Below are 27,650 nucleotides of genomic sequence, written 5' to 3'. Positions count from 1 at the left end.
TTTTCTTTTTTTTGTTTCTTCGAACAGGCAACAATTTCATTCAAATAACAAAGCAATGTTTGTTGTTTGCTTTAATAGATTTTTTATGAAACAAAATGACATTTTTTAAATTTAATGAACAAACGGCTATGCTAGCTGATGACCAAATGGCGCTTTTCTTTCTTCCTTCGTTTTGTTTTCTTCCTTTATTGTGTGGAATATAGTTTGTTTGGTTTGTTGTCATAGGGAGAGGGAGCGAGAGTGGAGAGCTGAACTTTAATGAAATTTTATTTTACGAACACACATGACTTTCCTAACGATCCTTCTCCTACTCTACTGGGCCGGATGTGGTGGCATTATCAGGTGAAACTGTTGACCTTGTTGGGGTTGTTGCGCCGTCGTTGTTTGATAGTAGGGACTGTGCATGATCTGTGTGGGATGTATGGTTAGGGGACACAGAACCTGATACTGTTGCGCCTGGGGAGCAAATGTTGGCTGAGGACCCCCGCCAGCAGGGGATGGCTGTGGTTGCGGATGGAACGTTTGATGTGGCTGACCTGGTGAGGGTGTTGTAGATGGTGGCGTTTGTGTTAAGAATTGCAATTGCTGCGAATCATACATGCGGACCTAAAAATTAAAAATAATAAATTATTGTAAAATGTTAAGTTTATTGTTAATATTTTTGTTACACTTACCATTTGTGGCGCATATGGCTGTGATTGGAAATGTGGTGCATGCGGTGTTTGTGGGTAGGGTATGAATTGCGCTTGCAATGGTCCGGCAGCTAACAATGGTTGTCCTGTAGCCGCAGATGCATGCATTTGTGAAGGTGTCATAGGTCCTGAAAAGAATGGGAAATATGTATATTATTTAATCAGGTAATTACTATTGCATTTTCAGTTCAGATAACGAAGGACAGAAGGAAGTAAAAATTTTAAAATTCTCTCAGAAGAGTCTTTAAATTGCATTTAGGCTAAAATTGTTGAACTTTTGTCGGGAAGTACTTTGACGAAATGATCAAGCAATACAATTCGAACGTTATGTTCTTTGGAATAAATATTATAAACCGCCTACACCCTTCAAGAGTCATAACCATTTTTCTTAACGTTTTTTTAGAATTCTAGGGTAGGGTCATTATTTCAGGAAGTATGGAAATAACAGGAGTTGACCGATAATGGACTATTTGAAACTTGTCCAAGTATGCAGAAAATATTACGATTTGGGCCATATCGAATACTTCCTTCAATAGTTATTGTGCTTTGTTACTATAATGTTAAATAAATAAAAAATAAAAAAGTTATTGGGTTCCCCAACCAATTTAATTGGCGGTTGTAAGAGTTATTTGCAGCTGTATTAAGATATGCAATGTTTGGCCTAAATTGGTTTACATCCTTAGGGCCATTATTATATATTTTCTTTTACTATTAGATGGAAGCAAAATAAACCATTTTTGAAGCATTAAAAATATAATTTTCACATTAAAAGTTAATGCCAAGAAGCTTCTCCTTGAAATTTAATTATCACTTTTACATCACTTTTAACTTTAAGTTAACCGGAACGCTATAAATCTGTTCGGAAAATCCAAACAATAACAAAAGAAGGCTTGTAATATTGGGGGTTAGAGAGCGAAAGTTATAACAAACGAAAATGGGACTTTAAAATCGATGTCTACCAAATTTTGCTGGTTTCGAAAAAACTCGACTCTAGGTTTATAAAAATAATCTTTATTTTGTCTATATGAAAGAGTGAATGGACATTTTTGTTGGTACATTTATTACTTTATAAGAAAACGTGTAAAACGGTGAGAGGAAGAGTCTTTTCATCTCTACTATTATTATATGTTGGACTATGGCTGACTCAGATACTTGGCAAATCACTGCAAATGTCTGAAGTATTGTGTTTCACAACGCCGTAAAACTACAAAGAATCTGACGATACGGAAGTCAGCCTATTATTTGGCTCAATCGATCCTCAATACTTTCGCAAAAAAGGTAAAGTTCCATAGATTTTGGAATACTTATTTAGACCCCACATATTTATTTATTTGTCTTCCATAGGACTTCCACCAATCTATCGCTAAAAGACCTACTGGACTTCTCGTTGAAAATCTAATCGAATCCAAATTGTCTGTAACACTGATAAAACGTACAAATGGACCAAAATACAAGCTTAAAGAGAACATAAAAACTATGAATTCCAAACTTTAAATTGCAATTACACAATGAACTTTAAAAAACACACTAAATATCAACATATCATTCCATACTCACCATAATTGCTTCTTCTCATACGCGGTTGCTGAGCAGCCTGTGGATGAGCCGGAGCATGGAATGCAGCAGCAGGTTGTTGCCCAGGTATCATATACATTGGTGGTTGTTGACCCGCAGCAGCTGGTATTGGAGCACCTTGGGTATATATTGTTGTCAGGGTTACGGGTGTTTGTGGTGTATGAGGACGTGAAGGATTTGGGGTACTTGGACTGCGAGGTGTGAATGGCTTTGCCGATGGATTTAAAACGTGTGTCTTTTTTACAGGTGGTGCTGACGACGCGGTTGTTCCCGTTGAGGTGCTTGTATTGTTCGAAGCAGCCGATTGTGGAACCGATGACGACACTGCAACATTGGCATTGCCCGATGGAGGTGTTGTCTTATCTGAAGGTGTCGAACAACTATTCGATGCGGAGGCAGGTGTACCGACGGATGCATCCGATTTGGTGAGTGGTGTTTGCTGCTGTTGCTGTTGCTGCTGCTGGGGTGGTGTGGTATTATCGACAACAGGCGGTGTTGTCTGTTGTTGAATGGATTGACTACCAACCGATTGTGGTGAAATATTTTGTTGTGTCTGTTGCGTGGGTTGTTGGGCATTGGTAGGGGGCGGAGCCACATTTGTTTGATCCTGCAGTATGTGGGGCGGTTGTTGTTGTTGCACATGTTGCATAGGCATGGACGATGGTCCCGAATTGTGTTGTTGCACATGCTGCATTTGTTTCTGTGCCTGCTGCTGTTGCTGTGGCGGAGGCATATTTTGTTGCATATGCTGCATGTGAGGAGGCACATAATGCTGTTGTTGTGGCGGTTGTTGCCCGCTATGGTGCTGCTGTTGTTGTGATAGCTGTGGTCCACCATGATGTTGTTGTTGCTGTTGCGCTACATGTTGCATGGTGACGTGAGCTTGTTGGGGTGGAGGTTGGTGAGTGGCAACATGTGGCGGCTGCTGTTGCTGCCCCTGTTGCATGTGTGGCGGTTGTTGCTGCTGTTGTTGTGGTGGTGATACCGATGGCTGTGGTTGATGACCCTTGTTTGGATTCATGTGTTGTGTTTGCGATTGCACAGAAGCGGACTGCTGTTGCTGCTGTTGTGGTGGTGGACCAGGAGATGGTGATGTGTTGGCCAATTGGAAATCTTGTCCGAATTGTCGCAAGTCTTGCAATTGATTATCACGAGGTCTCATTTGACGTTGTGGCTGCGGTGGTGGCTGTTGTTGAACAGCAGGTCCCGACATTCCAGGCCCATGAGAGCCAGGACCACCGCCCTGCAAAGGTGGTGAACTACCACTAATACCTTGTCCCTGACCACCATGGGGTGGACCATGCTGAGAATGTCGCATTTGATTTTGATTATCATTGCCACCATAGGTCATGGAAGAATTGGACGAAGATCCTGAATATTGACGCATTGGTCTTTGAGGCAATGGTTTACCAGAGCCGCCGCCACCTCCTCCACCCATATTGCTGCCACTACCACCACTTTCTCCATTAAGTTTAGAACCACCCCTGTACTGTGAAGGACCACCACCATGCATAGCCGGTGGTGTGTAAGGTTGATATGATGGCTGTGATTGTTGTTGATTTTGCATAGGCATTGTGTTGTACATGATTGGCTTTTGTCCGCCGCCACTCTGATTGCCACTTTGTGACATACCACCGGAACCAACATTTCCACCACTGCCGCTTTGCGACATGCCTGCGGGACCACCGCTACTGTTGGGCGGCGGTGTATTGCGTACCATTTTCTGATTGAGCGGAGGATTTGATTTGCGTTTCATCATCGAACCACCACTTTGATACTTGTTACCACCATCTTGTTGTGACATCTGAGACGAGGATGGAGCTGAACCCTTCATACCACCTGACATGCCACCGACAGATGATTGCGTAGAGTTCGGTCCTTGACCCATCCCCGAAACAGATGACGACAGGCTATTGCCCATCATCCGATCGTTGCGATCATTGCGGTCATTGCGATCCATACGATCATTACGGTCGTTACGATCGTCACGATCATGACCACCATGTCCGCCGCCTCTTGGTGTTTGACCACCCATTGATTGTGATGACATGGAAACAGGTGGTGGTGGTCCGGTAATAGAACGCGTTGGCTTTGTGATATAACGTTCTGTCATAACCGGGGGTTCGTAACGCTTACGTTCCCGTTGCTCACGTTCACGATCCTCGCGATCTCTTTCGCGTTCTCTCTCCCTTTCCATTTCACGCTCACGTTCCCGTTCTCTTTCCCGTTCGCGATCACGCTCTCTTTCTCTTTCCCTCTCACGATCACGTTCTCGCTCACGTTCCCTTTCACGTTCACGCTCCAATTCAGGTCTTGATACGGCGGCAAACAAGGCCTCTTCATCGCCGTTTTCTAAATCTAAACGATCGCGGCACGCAGGATTATTTTCAATTTCAGCAGCCAATCTTTCTGCTTTGGCTTCACGTTCTTTGAACTCATCGGAATCAATTTTATCCAAGGGCAATGTATATGAGGACAAGGAATCGTCGAAATTGGACGTGACACCAAAGGTATTTTCATTTTTACGAAACATGTCGTTGGCATCCCAACCATTGGCGGCATCATCCAGTTCAATGTCAATGTCCCCATTTGTGCCGGATGGATCCCATGGTTCAAGTTCTTTTTCATCAAAACGTGAGCCTGCAAAATATATCACATGTAAACAATATATTAGTAATGTCGGAGGATCTGGCAATTTTGCTCTAAAACTTACCATTGCATTTTTCCGATATGGCAGCATCCGTTTGAAATGTTCCACCAGTGGCATACTGTGAATCGAAATCTTTTGCTGAAATACTAACTACAGTGTCGTATGGGAATATCATAACTTCTGGCACAGGCTTAGATTCTTCGGGAGCATTTTTGCCTAGTTTAATACAAGATGGGTATTCAAGGGCTACATCAAAACTGGGTGAGAATGTACGGAAAACTCCTTCGTATATATTTCCCGATCTTAGACGCATCTGTACAACATTACCGACCAAAGCTGTGGCTGCATGCATAAAAAAAGCATTATTGTAGATACCTTGAGCCTGTGGTCGTATTTTGATCGTCTGTCTATTATCACTTGAATATCTGAAAAAAGTAGAGAAAATGTGTACATTGAATAGGGATGGACATGGTCGGTAAATACCGCATAAAAACGATTGTTTTGGTATTTAATTTCGTATTTACTTTATTGAAATACAGCATCTTAAGAGTTTTTCTTGAGTTTCGGTTATTCTCTTTTTAACACGTGGTTAAACACCTCGGAAAGACTGTGGAAGGACTGCAAAAAGAAATGGGGAGCACAAGCGTTTCAGAGAGTTCACCAATCACCGTTTCAGAGAACTGCCCAATCCTTCGGATAGCTGAAAAGACATTCCGGCACATCATCACTGCTGCAGCCGCTCGCCATATACCTGCTGGTCGAATACACTAAGTAAGATCAAACTTCCCAGCAGAGGCGACGAGATTAGCAAATAAGCGTGATGAGCTTCGTCGAGCTAACCCCAGTGACCCCAGACTCAGGGAGCTAAGCGGAACAAGTGGTTAAATCATCTGAAGAGTTGCAACATTGGTGCCGACTTAGGTGAATTGTGGGCAACGGTTAAGTCACTTTCGAACCCCGGAAGGAGGGAAGATAGGACCTCAGTCATGTTTGGCGACGTTACGTTGACTGACCCGATGAGGTGCGCAAGTTATTTCAATCGACAGTTTGTCGAGCACCCCGGGAGTGGCAGGGCGAAGAGAAGAGTGATACGTCGCATCAGATCTCTTCCTGCCGAAGATGAACCACCACAGTTTACAATGGATAATGTTGCGAATGCCGTCAGGAACGCAAAATCATCCACAGCGTTGGGCCTGATGAAACCTCCATGGTAATGCTGAAACAGCTGGATGAGCCGGGAGCGGAGTATCTTACTAAAGTTCTCAACCTGTTCCCGAAGTCTGGAAAATGGACAGGGTGGTCCCGCTACTGAAGCCAGGATGTCATACAAAATGAATCGTACAGCCCGATTTCGCTTTTGCCGCCTGTAGCTAAGACCCTTGATGCCTTAGTCCTCCCCAGCGTCAGAAATCGCTAGCTAATTGCCGATCACCAGCATGAATTCAGTAAGCAGCACAGCACGACAACAGCGCTGGATGCCAGTAGTATATGTGGAATTCAGGAACAAGAAGTCCAAACCCCGTAGAGTGAAACAGGGGTGATGTCTCCGGAACTGTTTAACCTCTACCCCTACTGTATTCCGCCCCTCAGGTACCTACCCAGATGATATTATGAGAAAATGAACTCCTTTTTACCCGATCTTACCACCTTTTTCCACGCGAGCAATACGCAGATATCCCCAACTAAATCTACGGCTACTCTGTTCACCACATGGACGGCGCAGTATAGAAGAGAGTTGAATGTCGTGGTCGATGGTAGCAGAATTCCGACCACAAACTGCCACAAAATTTTAGGGGTCAAATTTGACACTACGTTCACGTCGTCCGTGCATGCCGCAGCTATCTGCGACGAACTGAAATGTAGAAACAAGGTCCTCAAGTCCTTAGCCGGCAGCACTTGGGGTGCAGACAAAGAAAACTTATTGACCACATATAATGCGATAGGTCGGTTTGGTCTAGAGTTGGGCAATCTCGTTCAATTGAAAAATCCGGATCACTATCTCGTTCAATGGACACTGGTAATTTCTTTGGCAAAACTGCGTATACTTAATTTCACACGTTGGTTTTTATGATGTTACTCATTCGCCTTTGAAGGAGGACAGTGATCCGGATCGTTCAATTGAACGAGATTGCCCAACTCTAGTTTGGTCCCCGAATTTAGTTGATACGCATTGGAATTAGATTCAAACTTGTCAGAATGCTGCCCTGAGAACAGCAACAGGGTGAGATGCTTTCGTTGCAGTACTTGCTCGGGTGTTACCGTGAGAGGTATCTAAGTGTAAGGTATCTAAGTCAATCTAGCCGGTTATCTCATGGCGTAGAACTTCGTCTCTCCTCTCGCTGTGCAAATCAGAACCGCTGTGGGGGTAATAGCCGGTCACTGCGGAATAAGATCCATGACTTGCATGTGGGGTGGCAATAACATTTAATACTGTAGGTTATGTGAGGATGAGGAGGAAACAGAGACAATCGATCACCTTCTATGTAGATGTCCTAGACTGATGGTCAGAAGACATAGACTATTTGGTGAACATGTTATTGAATCTCTTTCCTACTTCGCCTCTATTGACCCTACAGTGTTGGTGGTTTACTGCAAGAGCCTTAAGATGCTCTGGGGCAGGCCAGCACAGACCTAAAACCATTAGTAATTAAATCGTAGTTAGCTACTAAACCATCTACCCTCTTTAAATAACCTGACTTCTCCAATACAGTCACTAATTATTCTAATTATTCTTACTCATCTCTCTTGTCATACCAACTTCCGCTTCCCTTCCTGTCCAACCTTTCCAACCTAATCATCTTCCTCCCACACAGCACATCACATCAACAGACATATATCATCACCCACAGTCACACAGCACCACATAGCTCTATCCACAACAGGCACCACATCACTTGTCTTCCACACCACCATTATCTTCACACACACTATCATCATCTAAATAGCCACGCATCATCATCTACAGATATATAACATATCTCCTTGTCATCACCTGAATGCACAAATCATCATATAGCCATCAGCTACACATCATCACCATCTACAACCCAATCAACATCAACACACATAGCCATATCCATCATCTACAATCAAATAGCCCAAATCACACATCAATACAACATCTTTCACCTCTACAACACACATAATTTAATAGTTTGGATGATCACAATGGACCTCAAGGTCTCCGAGTGGAGTAGCTGCCAACATGGCAATTACACATCCTGAACCTAACCTAACCGTGAGAGCCATCCCAATCATTCTGAAACTACAATGTTTATAGATGAGAACAATCAAAAAAACAAAAAAAATCGCTGGAGCGCTTTTTAAATAAATCGCGATTTAAGTTGATATTTTTAGGGGTTGTTTAGGTTTTCGCGATTTTGCTTAGAAACCACATTTCCTATCAAAATGCGACTAAAACAAATGTTGTTGATATGAAAATTCTCTAAAAGATTGACCTTTCTGATATTCTCGTGGGTTTTACCGTTTTTGAGATATATAAGTTCAAATTGGGACAATTCAAATTCAATTCAATTCTGTATCGCCCCCTTATAAAACAATGTCATGACTGCAAATTCCCAACTTAAACTTATATATCTAAAAAAATGTTACAACTAAGGATAAGTTACTTAAGCCAGTCTTGTAGAGAATTTTCACAGCTTTAAGATTTTCTCAGGTCACATGTCGATACGACTTACCGTATTCAAGCAAATTCGCGAAACCCTAACAAAAAAAAACTAAAAATGTAAACTGAACTTCCTTATCTCAAAAATGGTACAAGCTGGGAACAAATGATAAAGTCAATCCTCTAGAGAATTTTGACAGCTACAACATTTTCTTTAGCTCCATTTCGATTGGACTTGCGGTTTTCAAGCAAAATCGTAAAAACCTAAAAAACACGTAAAAATGTGAATTTTGACCGCGATTTATTTAAAAATCCCTACAGCGATTTTTTCTTGTTTTTGGATTTTTCTCATCTATGAACACTGCTGATTCAGAATTCACAAAAACTTTCCCTGTGTAAGCGGTTATCATCAAAAGTTAGTTAAGGCGCACCCTACATGACATTGTTTTATAAGGGGGCGATACAGTCAGTGCATTATCCCAAGTTGAACTTCTATATCTCAAAAATGGTAAAAACTACGAAAATACCAAAAAGGTCGATCTTGTAGAGAATTTTCATAGCTACAATATTTGTTTTAGTCCCATTTTGATAGGAAATGCGGATTCTAAGCAAAATCGCGAAAACCTAAACAACCCCTAAAAATGTCAACTTAAATCGCGATTTATTTAAACAGCGCTCCGGCGATTTTTTTGTTTTTTTGATTGTTCTCATCTATGAACATTGTAGTTTCAGAATCCGCAAAAACTTCCGAGCTGTAAGCACCTTCCATTTAAAATTGTTTCAAGAGCACCGTGTATAGGAGAGAACCCCTTGATCAACAGGCATATCAGGCAGGTCTGAACAGCATTCAGACGAACGCAGGTGCTAAGACCATAAGCAAATACAGTGTGAATTAAGTCCTCGGAGTACATCCCCCATCTATCGCAGCTGGGGAGCGTCAGCTGCCACGACAAACCAAAGTAGTTTTGGCTCAACTACGCTCGGTATATTACAGTCGCCTAAATTCTTATTGGGCGGATATTGGTCGCGCCGTGCAAAACATCTGCCCAGTATGCGGCATTGGCCCGCACGACACACTACACATTTTCAACTGCCCTGCCAAACCTACTCATCTAACTCCAGTGGATCTGTGGTTACATCCCATCGAAGCAGCCACTTTCCAGGAACTGGAGATAGAACCAGATTGAGCAGAAGAACGAACACGCAAACACACAATAATTAACACTGTTACAGCAACAACAATACTTATCGACGTGGGATGTAATGCCAATGCTAAACATTTCCACTGGGGCAACAGCGACACGAATGCTAGAGTTCCTAAAATATTTCCAACAGCGGAATTGAAGCTCTCTTCAAATATAAGATCCTTATTAACAAAGATCCGATCACCGGAAAAGTATCATGCGCCACATAGAAATCCACGAAAAACGAACTGCCATAAATCGAATGGGCTTTCTGCTTCCAAGCTGAGAGAGATAAAATCCCTCTCTTCAGGCAAAGAAATCGAGAGCGCTGTTAATCATGTGTCAAGGATTCATATGAACAGATGTGAGTTTTCATGACCATGTGAATGGCAATAGATTTCATTCAGCCAGTGTGGTGAAAAAAGGATCAGGCTAAACTAAGGAGGACTCGCACAAACAGGCATTAAATCAATTTAACAACAAAATCAAGAAGGCCAAGTGAAAATCATGCTTTAGTGAGTCGATAGAGGTAGTGAAAGCTGTGGCTAGATTCCGTCGGATGCTTTCAACTGGCAGCATCAAACGAGAGATGGCACATGGAATAAATTACGTCGAGAGACACTTATGCTTAGTTTACATTTACGAAATCCACTCGATTTCAACTGTCAATTCCTTTGCGTAAACGTCAAATGAAAACTCATCTGAAATGCATTGGATTTCATTTGACGTTTAAGCAATGGTGGAGTATTGTCACCACTACAGTGGTCGGACCTCATGCAAGGTGTTCTAATCAAGTTAGAAGGATGGGTTCACGAAATTTGCCAATTTGCCAACACTGGATGGTGTTACCATGGAACTCTATTCAGAAGCCATGTATTTAGATACATCGGTTAACATGGAAATGAAATGAAGAACGCATGAAGAGAACATTGAACAAAACATCCCAGAAGGGACAAGGGAGAATTCTCTTATGACTATATGATTATACTACGCCCAATTCTTACCTAAAAAGCTATGGTTTGGTGGAGTATGCTTAACAAGAAATCATATCTATACAGGCTGCCCTGAAAGTGTTGCTGGATCTTCCTCCTTTATATCTTGTTCAGAAGGGTCATCGATGGACCGACCGGTGAGTATATATGTCGATAGCCTAGCGACCCTCAAGTCTGCGGGAATTTTAGCTTAGATTGCAAGAATGTCTTGGGGACCTAAAATCAATCGTAACTTTATGTTGGATCCCGAGTCATTGCAACATTGTAAGAAATGAAATGACAGATGAACTCACGCGTAGCGGATCAGAATCACAACATGTTACAATCGATAACTCGGTCAAGCCACCTTTGTGCCATCTCATGTGGCTGGTGAAACAAAGCTATCGGGAAAATACTAACCTGTTGCAGGGTTTCCGGGGAAATCTGACCTATCCTCTCCAAACGCAGGACCACATCCCCACTTTCGCTGAAGAAGATCGATAACAAATTAACTGTAGATCAATGTCTTACAAATGGGGAAGAATGGAAAATACGGATTACTTCAGGCAATGCGGTGGGTGATCCGCGAATATAAGCGCAACGCTATGGAAAATTGTTCAAACCTGTCAGAATGCCACCTTAGAACTTAAACAAGGTTTCTCCTCATGTCTTAACCCAGGAATGTCAGGAGGGATTTTCATGATGTAAAAAGAGATGTCCAACCTTACAAGAGAACCCCTAGGTCAGCATGTCTATCAAGCAGGTTTGAATAGCAATAACATTCGGAGTACATCCCCATCTATCGCAGTTGAAGAGCTTCAGCTGCAACGACAAACCAGAGCAGTTTTGGCTCAAATACCCTATGTTCTTATAGCGCAAGGATTGATGACACCATGCAAAAAAAACTGCCCAGCATCAGCAAAAGCCCGTACAAAACACAGCACCTTTTCAACTGGCTTGCCAAACGTATTTAACTACCTCCTGTAGACCCAGAGTGAGATTGAGCGGAACACGTAAAAAAGTATCAATCGGCTTTGCCGACAGAGATATGTCCTCCACATGTGTGAATTGAAACTTTCATCTATGGACAGATCGAATGCCGACTATATAGCCAAAATCCTTTTCCTCAAAAATTTTGTATTCCGGTGATTTTCAAAATTTTTTGACCCTATTTGTACGTATGATCTTGTCGACAATAAGATGGATTTGGATTAAAGCTGAAAAGTGTTGTAGCGTTGGAATGGACCACATTGTCTATATTGGAAGTGGATCTTATTTTGCGAGTCATTCCTTTACAGATAGCGTGTCCGCCAGTCATTAATGTTCGTCGCTCGGTACAATTAGAGCTTTTGGCCGATTATATCAGGACGCATGAACTTGCCTACGAAAAACATAATATCGCTGTAAACAGGACCACAAGATGTACGTACCCCCTCGGTAAAAAATTACATAATACATTAAAAAATGTTGAACTTTTGTAAGGTACCCTAAGAAGTTTACCGATATGGCCCACTTTTCATAATTTTTTTCTGAGAAAACTATCAATATTTTTAGGTAAATCTTTTATTCCTATGAAAGAGCACATCTTAAACTTCCTTTGGAATTTTTGTTGTTTGAAAAATATTGCACAGTTTTGTGGTAAATGGCTACCTGCGAAACCCATTTTATGTAAAAGCGTTTTCTTCCTATATTTTGTTGCAAAAAAATGTAAGAAAATGTTTTTATGTATTTAATAAGCTCACCAAAATATACGAAGATTGGTCTATCCGTTTTGGAGCTATCGTTGGCACCGACTTCAAAAATGGGATTTCGAAAAAACGCGTTTAGGTTTTTATTTCGGTTTACATGAATAAAAAATGTATTTTTGATAAAATTACAAGGAGTCATCTATTCCTGGTCCATACAGCAGCTCTTCCGCCGACGATGCAGCTTGTAAAATGGAAATTGGGTGTTGCCTTCACAACATTCTTCCTTCCTTCTTCGCACGTCTCTCTGCCAGTGAAATTCGTGCCTGGTCGATTTTTTAGCATATTCGTGTGCGTTTTGTCCACATCTCACTCCGATCGAGCTCAAATAAAATAACAATGATTTTGCACCTTCGTTAAAAAGACCAATAGGGATGTAAGCTGCTAACATTTGGTGGAAGTGGTCTGTAATTGTGTATGAATTTAATAGAATTCATTTCAGGGAAATCCCAACAGTTCGCCATTGTGAGGTACATTATAATAATTCTTCCACAAACATCCCAGATGGGAAAAGGGAGACTTTTCTCATACCAATGAGTGCACCCCGATTCATAATAGCTCAATGATATGGGACCTACTGTTTATTGCCGAGTCCGAACGGCGTGTCCTAAGACACCACTTGAAGAGAAGTTGTACAAGGCTGAAATACTCAGGAAATGTCGCCAACATCACTGAGGGGTATTTTGCCACCGTTGAAAATTTGATGTTGCCTGGCCTTTAGCGTGCAAGGCGGGTGTGCATACCATTGCACCACGGTGGCACCCGAGTGAGGTACATTAAAATTATGTGAAAAGAAGTGGTATAATAAACCAATAAAGTACGCCTAAACACACAAACCACTACGGGTTCTGCACTTGGAAAGGTCATATCTCAGCCAATTTTGCTCCGATCGACTTGTTCTTCAAAATAAGCCAGTAAAAATTGTTTCGATTTTTTTAAATTGACAAGTAGGGATAACCCCTTAAACAACGTTTGGACATTTTCAAGTTCCAAAGTTTGGACTAAATCGATTGCTCCATTTAAGAGATATCGCGCGTACCATTTTAGTGAATACCTATTTTCGAAGTTTTGTACCGTAAGGAGTGGACCGATAAACATCTAATATTCGAAGAAATATTACGATATGAAAATATTGGACCAACGGATTCTTTACAGCTTTCGGGTCGTTTTCTCAGGAAGTATGGGCTAGCCCCTCAAATAAATTGTACCATCATAAAAGGGGCCCGAGTACAACGTGTTGCATGAAAAATCAAAACGATTTCCGAAATGTTTTGTGGGAAGTACCCGAAGGAGTGGACTGATATATGTAGTCCGTATTCGAATCTGATCTATGTCTGATATAAATATTACGATGCGCAAATCGGGAGTTGTCGTGAGCAACATTATAACGAGCAATTTTGCACTTTTGTGGAGATGTACCACAGGAGTGCACCGACAGAAATATCTTATGTAAAGTTGTTAGGCGGGAAGTGCATACATTAATGGTACTGTACAAACACAGACAAATCAATCGAATTATATTAATATAAAACATTTAACAGTACAGAAGGTAAGTGTGTATTGTAGATAATACGACCATTATAGTCCTGATGTTATTATTAGATCAAACAATGTTTGAACGGTAGTGGTTACTTTTTAATATTTGCAGTGTCATTACACACAAATTGAAACAATGAATTGCATATGAAAAACTTAAGGCTTAAACGCTTGAGCCTAATGAAAATCACTTGATTTTATGAAATTTAGACAAAAGCCATTTTACTTTAATCTACGTTTAATACCTAGATATACACGATAACCAATCAAAACAACACCACCATTATTACCCTCTTTGTTTTGATCCAATACAATCGGAAAATAATAACATTGTATGTATATAATGCAATCAGATACGAAGTGTATAAAAAAAAAAATGAAAAAAGAAATCCAAGTAAAATAGAAATAAAAACAAACTAATTCATCAACAATAAAAAAGTGAAGTGAACGCAAACGTCATTTCGCTGCAGAATGGAACAAAAATATTAAGAAACAACACATAACTCGAACAAAAAAAGAAAAAGAAGAAGCAGTGGAAGAGGGCATCAAACACTAGCATGGGATTGGAATGAGGCCACGAAAGTAAACAAAGGCAAGTGTGAGTATGAATATACAAACAGCGACACACTGCAATACCACCAATAAAAAGACCGCCACCAACGACGACGACGACAGCGCGAAATGACGATGATAACGTCAGCAACGACGCAGAACTGCTGAATGTATCTGCCGATAGCAGAACTGCCTGCTGTTTAGTACAACAACACGATGAGCTCAAAGGAAACAAATTAAAGTTCTATGCGACCACTAACTAAATAAAAGTCGCATAGACCATCCATTCATCCCATCGCACAGCGCATACAACAAGCAAACGAAAATAAAAAATGAACCGAAACACAACATAGCTTTTTTCATACTTTATGTACGATATGCCCATAACATTAGACATACCTATATAGTGGTGATACTTATATGCAAAAATAACACAAAAACAACAGACATACTATAAAAATAACAATGGAAAACAAGAAAAGACTAACAAGCAGCAATATGTAGCTGGTTGGCAGGCTGGCTGGCTGCGGAGAGTGAATGAATTAAGGTCAATTGAAAATTAAAAATAAAAAATCAATTTACTTGATAAATAATTTTAGGACGAAATTATTTCAGTTAAATGCCTATGCACCGCATACATATTGTATGTATGTTCTTGGGAATAAATAAGATTAGATAAATTTAGATTTTACGAAATTGTAAAGTTACAACAGTTATGAAAAGATAAACGTTTTTTATCAGCATGAAACTATCTGACATTTTTAGTTTTTTGTTCAATTGTAAGTGTGTAACTGTTACGGGTTTACAGTATACACCATTCAAATTTCAAAGTATACAGGATAGTTCCCTACATAGTCAGGGGCCGGAACCCTTCCGGCACCATTTTTTTTATTTTTTATTTTTTTTTGGAAGCGAAGGAAATATGGACAACATTACATGTCATATACGAAGATAGCGAAATGGGCTAATCCAAAAGTTTTGCTCAACCAAATTAAAGAATTGTTCCAGCGTTGAAGAAAATGTGAATGAAATAATCAATTCAGCGCACAAGCTAAGATCGGCCGGGAATCCAAAGTTCTGGTATTAAAATCACGGGATATTCAATTAAATTGAAATTGCTTCAAGATATAAAAACGGATGTGGCCTTTGCTAGCAGATGTGGCCTTTGCTAGCAACAAACCAGTAAGGAAAGGATCAAAGTCGGGCGGGGCCGACTATATGATACCCTACACCACTGTGAATATGTAAAATATAAATCGGAGCTATATCCAGATCTTAACAGATTTCGATATAATTTGGCACATTTATTTCCAGACCGAATTCAGTCATACATTCCTAATTTCATGAAATCGGAACTATATAGCGTGTTTGGTACAGAAAATACGTGAAATCGGCCGAAAATATATATGGAAGCTATATCCAAATCTGAACCGATTTCGACATTATTTGGGACACTTATTTCTAGACCGAATTCAGTCAAACATTCCAAATTTCATCAAAATCGGACGTATATAGCGTGTTTGGTGCAGCAAATACGTGAAATCGGGCGAAAATATATATGGGAGCTATATCCAAATCAGAACCGGTTTCGATATAAGTTGGCACTTTTATTTCTAGACCGAATTCAGTCACACTTTCCAAATTTCATCGAAATCGGACATATAAAAAGGTAATTCTCCGATGGGAGCTATTGCTGTGTGGAACGTTGAAAAATAGCGATTGGTACTTCAATTCTGGTGTAACCGCACATATGTGTTCCAAATCAGAATTTTTCAACGAGGACTTTCAAGAAAAGAAATCTGAAGTAATTATAGAGAATAATACAAAGATGCTTGTGAATGGTGTTGGAAATGTGGATATGTTCTATAAGGTTGGAAAGTTCAAGAAAGTAACTTCTCGGGAAGTCCTGCATGTTCAAAATTTGTGTATATATCTGCTATCAGTTTCAAAGATCGTAGAAAGCCGGTATAAAGCTATATTTAACAGAAAGGGATGTAAAGTTCTAAACAAAACTGGGGGTTACTCTCTATTGCGATGTGTAAGAAAAATGCGATGCGTAAGGAAATTAAATGCGCCTCTAATTCGTTTTCATATGTCCTTTCGCAACTATTTTTTTCCTTTCTGGCATCGCCGCAATCTGTAATACAAAAGCGTATGTCAAAATCGTGAGTGAATGCAAATATCTTGCGTTAACAAAATACCAAACGCATCGCAATACAGAGTAACCCCCCTGGAGACGTCATCGTTACAGGCGAATTGTTAGGTGGTATGTTTCGCATGAATATCGCTAATAACAAATCTCTCATTTGTCAAGAAAAAAATCAAGCTTGGTGAGTTATGGCATAAGCGAACTGGACATGTCAATAAATAAGTGATCAAGATTGTGCTTCATGTTTGAAGAGTAAAATATCAAGAGTGCCGTTTAAAGATACTGGAACAAGAGCCAATGATATTTTAGGTTTGGTGCACACAGATCTCTGTGGCCCAATGGAAGTTCCTTCAATAAGTGGATCGAAATATATGCTCACATTTATAGACGATTTTACAAAGAAAAGTTTTTGTATACTTCTTAAAAAGAAAGTCAGGAGTTGCAGATATGTTTCTGGAATTCAAGGAATTAGTGGAAAATCAGTCCGACAGAAAAATCAAATTCTTAAGAAGTGACAATGGAACGGGACAAAATGAGATGGATCATCAAACCACAGTGCCCTGTACGCCTGAAAAAATGGGATGGCTAAAAGAATGAATAGGACAATAATAAAAAAAAACAAGATGCCTCTTAATCGAATCGAAGCTAGATAAGAAGTTTTGGGCCGAAGCAGCAAATACGGCAGTACACCTTATCAATCGAACGCCTTGTAAATCCATCAACAATATTAGCCTTGAGGAAGTTTGGTCGGGCAAACAGCCGTTAAACGTTACTCAAAAGGTATATTCAAGGCCAGGCTTGTAGTGAAAGGATAAACTCAGAAGTACGGTATCGATTATAAGAAACTTTTTCACCAGTTCAGTACGATTTGGATATTGACCAGACGTTAAGCGATCCAGTAGATCCAGTAGTAGTAGTTTGGAACAAGAAACTAGATTGTACATTGAAAAGAATTGGCCTGAAACAATCGAAAACGGAGCCCTGTGTTTATTACAAGATAAACGAGGAAGAAATTACATATGTTGCAATATACGTAGACGACATATTGATATTTACAAATAATGACGAATCAAAACTTTTTAAGAAAAGCCTTTCTACAAATTTCAAGATGAAGGATATCGGTCAAACTCATTATATCTTGGGAATGAGAGTAGCTCGAGACCGTAAAAATGGGAAGTTATGGTTGGATCAAGAACTCTACATTCGAAACATTCGGCAGAAATTCAACATGCTAGACTGCAACTTTGTTTCAATGCCGTTAGATGTTAGCCAGAAATTTTCAAAGCAGATGTGCCCATCTGATAAAGGATGTCTGGAGGGATTTTCTAACGCTATTTGCTACGAATCTAGACGAAAGAAAATCGACCTCAGGATATGTCTTCAGGTATCAAAGTGGATGCATTTTTTTTGGAATTCAAGTAAGAGACTACAGCATTGTCAACGACTGAAGCAGAATATCTGTCTGCGGGTGGACAAGAAACCCTATGGTTAAAGTCTTTGTCCCGTGAAATTGGAAACACATCACCGGTCAAAATTAAATGTGACAACAAAAGTGCTATTAATTTAACAGTAAACAGCGCCTACCATGCAAGATCAAAACATATTGACATTAAACATCATAAGAGAACTTGTGGAAAATGGAATGATAAACGTTGAATATTTGTGTACAGAGGATATGGTCGCAGATGCGCTTACTAAACCCTTGAACTCCTAATGTAATATAATGCAATGTTTAATATTATACAGTCGACTCCGCTTTACTGTAAGTCGGTTTACTGAAAAATATCGGATAACTGAAATCGTATTCCTGCACCATTACATTTTTAGGTCAATTTCTCACTATTTACTCCGCATTAGTGAAACTCCGCATAACTTAAAATATCGGATAACTGCAATTGTGTTTTGGCAAAATTTCGGACATTTCATTGAAATCACTCCGCTTTACTGAAAAAATTATCGCCATCTTTTTTTCAATAACTAGATCATGATGAAATTATAAGGTGTCGTAAAACTCCAGCGTCGTAGTTTCAATCTGTCAATTTTTTTGTTATTGTGAATAAGTCCATATTTACAATTTGCAATTTTCCTTGCGGCAATTGTCAGTTTGATGGAGAGAGGGGTGAGGCATATGGTAACCCTTTGCCTCTCAACACCCTCTCTTACCAACAAACTGACAATTGCCGCAAGGAAAATTGCCTAATGTAAATATGGACTAAATTGTATGGAAACGTAAACAAATATTTTGACATCTTGACGGATTTTTGGTCAAAATACAGTTGTTGTTGTGCTACTTACATGATCTGGTAAATAGATCTTGAACTAGATAAACTCATTAGAAGAGAGGGAAATGACGTAACGTTTAGTATTGATTTAGATTATTAACATAAGTCAAACATTTCTATAACTCGATTCTTCTAATTTCTTTTTAGTTATATATGTGGGACAAAAATGTTTAAAGAATAGAGTAAATGCGAAATCAGATCAAGAAAAGAAACTTATAGTACGATTACACTACAGTTTTTTGCCGGGTTAACCAACTTTGAGAGGATTTATTTGACGTTTGCGCTATGGAATTGACATTTTAAATCCAAACCCACTGGGTTAATCCGGTTAAGTGTAATAAGGGTATTATGAACTTTAGAAATGAAGTACGACGACAATATCTCGAACTTAAAAAAATAAAGAAACGATCACAATTGTAGTGAATCCAAAAAGAAATGTGTTGATGGAAGGACATAGATCAGGATCACATAAAAACGCTGAAAATGCTTTACTAATTTCGTTCAGAAATGCAACCTAAACAGGCAACAAGGGAGTCAGTGATTTAAATTTTTGCATTATTTTAATTGGATTGAAATAACGATTCTAGAGGTAACAATTATAGTTGAGTGGCGACGTTATTTAGCTTGTGAGTTATGTTCCGGAGAAGTACCTATGGTCAACTTATTCGATATTCCAGTTTCAATACTTATGTAAATTATGGTGTTGTACGTGTCAAATGTATATTTTTATTTTTTAACTGTTAAAAACTGTAAATAATTGGATTCCCGATTTTTTTACTTTTATTCAAAGTTCGGATAACTGAAAACATTTTCGCTTATGCGAAGTTCGGATAACTGGAAAAAATTGCAGTTATCCGAACTCCGCTTATGCGCAAACTTCGGATAACTGAAACAAATATGCTGATTTTTGTCCGTTTCAGTAAAGCGGAGTCGACTGTAACATCATTACACCTTTGTATTCTATGTTATCAATTGAATAATAAAATTATTTACTTCCGTTGAGAACTTTAATACAATAACAGGATATAATTCCCATCAAAAACTGATTCCATGTACTCTTTTGTCAGAACAAAATATTTGTTATGTTGCATTATTTTATTTTTTTGGCATTTTATTTTAAGTTGCATGGTCACCACACTCATTAGGAAAATTGCCTAATGTAAATATGGACTAAATGTCGAGCATGTGAAGAGAACGACGAGACGTTGGAACATTACCTCTCTCATTGCCCAGCTCTCGCGACCCTAAGAACCAAACTCCTGGGAATCGACACAATTCAATAACGTAACCAAATCAGGGTTAAACAGTTTAAAAACTTAGGGATTTATTCGAAGTAGTTAAAAAACAATTTATGGCTTGAATGTCAACACGGAATTTGGCGATTTTTTCATGCCCCTCTTCTCAACCTAACTGTATATTTATATGAGAGCTACATCAGATACCTCTCATTCCCCGGTATCCGATTTTTCCCAGTTTTCAAACTGCGGGGCCAACCGTTTTTGGATATTTACTTTACATATTTTGAGTGCTACTTGGGACACCTTTTATTCCCCGGTAGCTTCTTTATAGTTTTCGAACTGTCAACCAAACTGTTAATGAATATAATTAATTTTGGCTATCGACTTTTTACAAATATTTTAAGGCTACATGAGATAATTATCATTCCCTAGTGTTCGCTTGTTCCCATTTTTTAAAGTTTTCGAACGGTGAGCCCACTATTAATGGAAAAAATTCAAAAGTTCCTAAAATTTTCAATATCGAAAATTGATTTTGGATGTGGGATTTATTTATTTCCCCCCCAATATATTCGATATCGGAAATGGATTATGGATATGCACATTATATAAAGAAACAAGAAAATTGCGGGAAACGAAATCTAGGAAAAGTGAAATACTTTAATTTAATTTGGCAGCACCGCGTTGGTCCTTGATGATATTTGTGAAAGGTTAAATGTGAAACAATTTTCCACTGTTGATTTCATGGGCTGCGGAAATGAAAATTTCACTAATTGTCATTGGTAGAACGATTTCTACGACTAATTCATGCTTAAGAGTAGTAACAGCCTTAAAATCGAAAGAATAGCATGTACTCTTTTGTCAGAACAAAATATTTGTTATGTTGCATTATTTTATTTTTTTGGCATTTTATTTTAAGTTGCATGGTCACCACACTCATTAGGAAAATTGCCTAATGTAAATATGGACTAAATGTCGAGCATGTGAAGAGAACGACGAGACGTTGGAACATTACCTCTCTCATTGCCCAGCTCTCGCGACCCTAAGAACCAAACTCCTGGGAATCGACACAATTCAATAACGTAACCAAATCAGGGTTAAACAGTTTAAAAACTTAGGGATTTATTCGAAGTAGTTAAAAAACAATTTATGGCTTGAATGTCAACACGGAATTTGGCGATTTTTTCATGCCCCTCTTCTCAACCTAACTGTATATTTATATGAGAGCTACATCAGATACCTCTCATTCCCCGGTATCCGATTTTTCCCAGTTTTCAAACTGCGGGGCCAACCGTTTTTGGATATTTACTTTACATATTTTGAGTGCTACTTGGGACACCTTTTATTCCCCGGTAGCTTCTTTATAGTTTTCGAACTGTCAACCAAACTGTTAATGAATATAATTAATTTTGGCTATCGACTTTTTACAAATATTTTAAGGCTACATGAGATAATTATCATTCCCTAGTGTTCGCTTGTTCCCATTTTTTAAAGTTTTCGAACGGTGAGCCCACTATTAATGGAAAAAATTCAAAAGTTCCTAAAATTTTCAATATCGAAAATTGATTTTGGATGTGGGATTTATTTATTTCCCCCCCAATATATTCGATATCGGAAATGGATTATGGATATGCACATTATATAAAGAAACAAGAAAATTGCGGGAAACGAAATCTAGGAAAAGTGAAATACTTTAATTTAATTTGGCAGCACCGCGTTGGTCCTTGATGATATTTGTGAAAGGTTAAATGTGAAACAATTTTCCACTGTTGATTTCATGGGCTGCGGAAATGAAAATTTCACTAATTGTCATTGGTAGAACGATTTCTACGACTAATTCATGCTTAAGAGTAGTAACAGCCTTAAAATCGAAAGAATAGCATGTACTCTTTTGTCAGAACAAAATATTTGTTATGTTGCATTATTTTATTTTTTTGGCATTTTATTTTAAGTTGCATGGTCACCACACTCATTAGGAAAATTGCCTAATGTAAATATGGACTAAATGTCGAGCATGTGAAGAGAACGACGAGACGTTGGAACATTACCTCTCTCATTGCCCAGCTCTCGCGACCCTAAGAACCAAACTCCTGGGAATCGACACAATTCAATAACGTAACCAAATCAGGGTTAAACAGTTTAAAAACTTAGGGATTTATTCGAAGTAGTTAAAAAACAATTTATGGCTTGAATGTCAACACGGAATTTGGCGATTTTTTCATGCCCCTCTTCTCAACCTAACTGTATATTTATATGAGAGCTACATCAGATACCTCTCATTCCCCGGTATCCGATTTTTCCCAGTTTTCAAACTGCGGGGCCAACCGTTTTTGGATATTTACTTTACATATTTTGAGTGCTACTTGGGACACCTTTTATTCCCCGGTAGCTTCTTTATAGTTTTCGAACTGTCAACCAAACTGTTAATGAATATAATTAATTTTGGCTATCGACTTTTTACAAATATTTTAAGGCTACATGAGATAATTATCATTCCCTAGTGTTCGCTTGTTCCCATTTTTTAAAGTTTTCGAACGGTGAGCCCACTATTAATGGAAAAAATTCAAAAGTTCCTAAAATTTTCAATATCGAAAATTGATTTTGGATGTGGGATTTATTTATTTCCCCCCCAATATATTCGATATCGGAAATGGATTATGGATATGCACATTATATAAAGAAACAAGAAAATTGCGGGAAACGAAATCTAGGAAAAGTGAAATACTTTAATTTAATTTGGCAGCACCGCGTTGGTCCTTGATGATATTTGTGAAAGGTTAAATGTGAAACAATTTTCCACTGTTGATTTCATGGGCTGCGGAAATGAAAATTTCACTAATTGTCATTGGTAGAACGATTTCTACGACTAATTCATGCTTAAGAGTAGTAACAGCCTTAAAATCGAAAGAATAGCATTATAAAATTGACATTATGACAACATTCTGCATTATGTTTAGTTTGTAGATTGCAGATATTTACGAAAAGGTGAAAGATGAAAACCCACATGCTTTGTCTGCAGGACTTTAAGTGCTTAAAAAAATATTGTTGACCACTTATAACACAAAAGGTCGGTCTTTGGTAAAAACCAGAGCGGTTTGGCTATAAAAGTGCAAAACAATGGCAGAAAATTGTAAACCTTTCATAACCTGAGAACTGCGGCAGGGTTCATCCTCCTGATTACTTCAGTGGACCATCTACATTACCCTCTTTGGGTGATACTGTGGGAGTCATCCTAAATATCATATGATATATAGGAAACACAAACTAAGTTTACTTAGGAAGGATCTCCACGATATAGAGAGACAAAAACAGACGTTACAAAATAGAGCTGTTAAATCAAGAAGTCTACTTTGGTTTGTGACAGTGTGCATATACAGCAGAAATCGATTATAACGATGGTCAAGGACCGACGGAATTGGTCCGCAAAAAAACCGATATGTGGTTATAAACGATGGCATTATGGGGCATGGGAACAACAGTTTTTTTAATTTAAAATTTGTCTCTTAGTACCTGGGCTTTAACCAAACGAATTTTTGAACTTCAAAGGACCCTATCTCGGGATGTATGCATTTCCCAAAGAAATATTATATTGTCGTGATCAGGAAGGTGAGATAGATCTACCTGTAAAAAAAAATTTCATCCCGATCGGAGCTGACCGGCTCAGCTCAACTTATGCCGCGATTTCGACTGTATGTGCCCATCAAATACATCCGAATTGTTGTTTTAATTTACAAAAATTAATCAATAATTATGGTTTATAGGTATATGAGATGTAATGCAAAATAGTTGTTCTGAATAGTTTGAAAAAAATGAGAAAATTGGCAGGAAATATATATAACAAGCATTTATAATATGTTCCTTTTTTAAAAATTCGTTTATTGATTTGTTTAGAAAGCTGCTAATGGCTGATGCCCTGATAAAACCTACTACAAAATGAATATAAAAACTCTTTCTCTTCGCATAAACAATCCTAAACTACATAAAAAACAATAACATGTCATAACATTAAATTTTATGCAGTTACTCCTTTCTCTTCATCTCGCAACCATATGTTGAACAAAACATTACATAATTTTCTTCGATTTTTTTCCAATAAAACAAATCCGTAATGACGCTGTTCTGTAACAATGGTTTTAAACAAGGAAATGGCCACTAATTTTCCGTGTACATTGGCCATCGTGTTGTTAAACATAAAATTGCATTTCTGGCTTACCTTGAGATATTTCCACCACCAGTGGTCAAACTGCCTCCTCCACCACCACCTCCGCCGCTGGGCCGATTTTTGCGTTTATTGTTATTCATTATGTGGCTGTTTTGTTGTTCTGCTGTTTTTTGTTTTACTTCAACTTTATCTGTGTTTTATTTTTCTAATTTCACTTTTTTTCTTCTTTCTTTCCTTGCTCTCGAAATAAAGTTGAATTTTATGTGAATTTGTTTTATTTTTTAACTCTTTGTTCAAGCGATGACTATTTGCAATTTGGAATTTTACATTTGAGTTGTGTTTGTTGTTTTAAGACCTTCTGCTGTTTTCTCTGTATGTTTTTCTTCTCTTCCTTTTTTCTGTTATTTTCGGTTGTTTTCTTTAGGTTTGTGGTTCGCTGCAAATTTTCACGACGTTTTTTCTTTCCTCAACACGTTCACGTTTCGCTGTTTACGTCGCTGTCAACGCTCTTGTCTACTGCACTGCGCTACCACACTTTGCACTTTTTCCCTGCTTCTTTCCAAAAAAGAGAATTGTTTCTTGACCAACTTTCGCCACGTAATTGTTGATGTTTCCTAGCGTTGTTATTGCAAAATTCCTTGTAATTAATGTGTGCCGTGACGATTAACTTACTTCTCTTGTTTATTTGCTAAATTTAAGTGCGTAACAATTAGTAGTTTTTAACAAATTTTTAATCGCTATTTAACTTTCTTAACAAATCTTTGCTGAGAACGGAGGCTGCTAATCACGAAGAAATGATAACTTATAATAGTGTTGCCACATCGTTCACGTACAGTGTTGATACTCATGCTAGAGAAGATAATGTAAAAACGGTCAAAGTAATGTGGTGTGGCAACCAGTAAAGGGGTGTTTACACTAGCAAGCATTCCATATCTGCCAACACAGACAATGTGGAGACGTAATTTCACTTCATTTTTGCTGGTGTGGATGCAAGAAGTAAATGGCGTAAGGAAAATCCCCAACATTACACAGATTAGCGACTGTGTAACGATGGAAAATTCCACGTCATATGACATTGATGGCTAGTGTAAACACCACTCTTTTTATTTCAGATCTTTTCAACGAACTAGTTCGTTCTTTTAGTTCATCGTTTGTCGAAAAGCTCTGTCAGTCACCTGTCTTTTCGTTCTATCGTTCACCGGCTCCGACCCGTTCGCTTGCATGTTCGTTCATTTGCATACAAACACATGTGTGTCTCAGAACATACCCACAAAACAATTTTTGCCGAGATCATCCCCAATTCGGAAGAAATCTCTGCACAAGTTTCCACTTCTGATTCCGTATTCGCATGCAAAACATGTACTTTTTTGTGTGAAGCGTGTCACATAATTCGGAATGTTTTGTCGAGGGAAATTCGAAAAGAACATTCGAGCTTCCCCACGAATTCGTTTTAGAGTTCGAAAGAAATTTTGTGAAAAATTCTGAGGGAAATTTTGAATTTCGTAACAATCTCGGACAACACTCTGAAGAAATATTCGAAAACTTGTAGAAAGTAGAATTCTCTTCGGAGATTTGTTTCGGGATTCTGAAAAATGAATGGAATGAATGGAACAAGTTCTAAAAAAATCGATATGTTCTATCCGAAAACTATTCGTTTGGGTAAAGTTGTATGTCGTTATGGCCGTTTTTACACTGTTGGGCATGATGCCGAAAAATTCAAATTTATTTCAAATATATATAAACAGATTAACGCATTAAGCTGAAAACAAATCCAACGTTTGAGTAAAGTTTCGTGTTGGGCGTTGAGAAAAACAACAACAACAGGGCGACGCCGACACTAAAGCGCAGCGTTGATATGTTTGCCGGCATATATTTCAAATGAATTTGAATTTTTCGGCATCATGCCGAACAGTGTAAAAACGGCCAAAACGACACAAAACTTTACCCAAACGTTGGATGTGATTTCACCTTAAAGCTGCAAACACATACAACGTTTGGGTAAAGTTTTGTGTCGTTTTGGCCGTTTTTACACTGTTGGGCATGATGCCGAAAAATTCAAATTCATTTGAAATATATGCCGACAAACAGATAAACGCTGGACTTTGGTGTCGTCGTCGCCCTGTTGTTGTTGTTTTTTTCTCGACGCCCAGCGCAAAACTTTAATCAAACGTTGTATCTGTTTTCAGCTTAAAAGTTGCAACACTTTTCACGTATCACAATAAAGAAGGTAGATGGTCAATTGCTACAACAACAAAATTTGTAAACAATGTGAACAAAATATGAAATTACTTTGTTACAATGATATTTTTCATTGTGTTCCCGTACTTTTTAGTGGTTAAGTTAGAAAAAAGAGCGAATTTTCAAATATCGCTTCCCCATACAAATTTCTTTAAAAATACGGGAACAGAAAAATGACGGAAATTGCAAAAACTCCAGCAGAAATGTCAAAATCAACGCATCAGCTATAATATTAGATACCAATGAACATGCTTGCTGCAAGTTTCTACTAGGCCAACATTTTATGGCAGAAAACAGGAGAAGAGGGTATTATTCGGTGCTATCTTTGTTTAAAAGAAGTGCAAGTCTTGCTAGATTTCGGAGTACGGGAACGCATTTTTAGCACTAAACAGGAAAACTACTGCAAGTGGTAATATTTTGCAGGATCTGAACACAACTTTTATCTATCAAAATTTATTATTATGATGTCTCAACTCATTTTGTATTTTTCATTTGTTAGTACTATACACAATTAATACGATATATAGATAATTTTACGATAATTTTCGAAATAAAGTTGTAAAGTTCTATATTGTCGTATATTTTTGATGATTAATTCAATTTACAACAACTGCTATCAAATAAAATGCTATAAAAAAGCATTTAGAAAATTGCCTTGCAAGCAAAATATTAAGAAGAAAATTACAGATTATATAATTGACGAAACGAACGCTAAGGCCATGTTTATATTATAACCATTTGCAGGGTTAACCTTCTTAATGAGGATTTATTTGACGTATACGCAAAGGAATTGCATTTGAAACCCAGTGGGTTTGTTAAATCCTGTTGTATAAACGAACTATAAGTTTGATCGGTTCAATAAAAATGACATACAGTCAACCTAAAAAGTCTACATACACCCTATAAATCTCGAGTTTTAACGGTAAAGTTTAAAACACATCCAACGTTTGGGTAAAGTTTTGTATCGTTTTGGCCGTTTTTACACTGTTGGGCATGATGCCGAAAAATTCAAATTCATTTGAAATATATGCCGGCAAACAGATCAACGCTGGAC

General features: G+C 38.4%; 1 protein-coding gene across 1 annotated transcript; it reads right to left on the bottom strand.

The window, feature by feature from the left end:
• Positions 1 to 25,204, bottom strand: Atx2 (Ataxin 2). Its single transcript, XM_073988748.1, has 5 exons — positions 24,410 to 25,204; positions 4,981 to 5,342; positions 2,250 to 4,907; positions 675 to 820; positions 1 to 606 (listed from the first exon to the last, which is right to left on the bottom strand). Exons 1-5 carry the CDS (start codon positions 24,496 to 24,498, stop codon positions 313 to 315), a joined length of 3,549 nt encoding a protein of 1,182 aa, XP_073844849.1. The 5' UTR covers positions 24,499 to 25,204; the 3' UTR covers positions 1 to 312.
• Between the last annotated feature and the right edge of the window lie 2,446 nt (positions 25,205 to 27,650).

This window comes from Musca autumnalis, unplaced genomic scaffold, assembly GCF_047663935.1.
Source record: "Musca autumnalis isolate F117 unplaced genomic scaffold, ASM4766393v1 scaffold_1, whole genome shotgun sequence".
Classification (NCBI taxonomy): Eukaryota; Metazoa; Arthropoda; class Insecta; order Diptera; family Muscidae; genus Musca; species Musca autumnalis.
The sequence above is the reverse complement of the archived record's forward strand: the minus strand, read 5'-3'. Positions and strand labels throughout refer to the sequence as shown.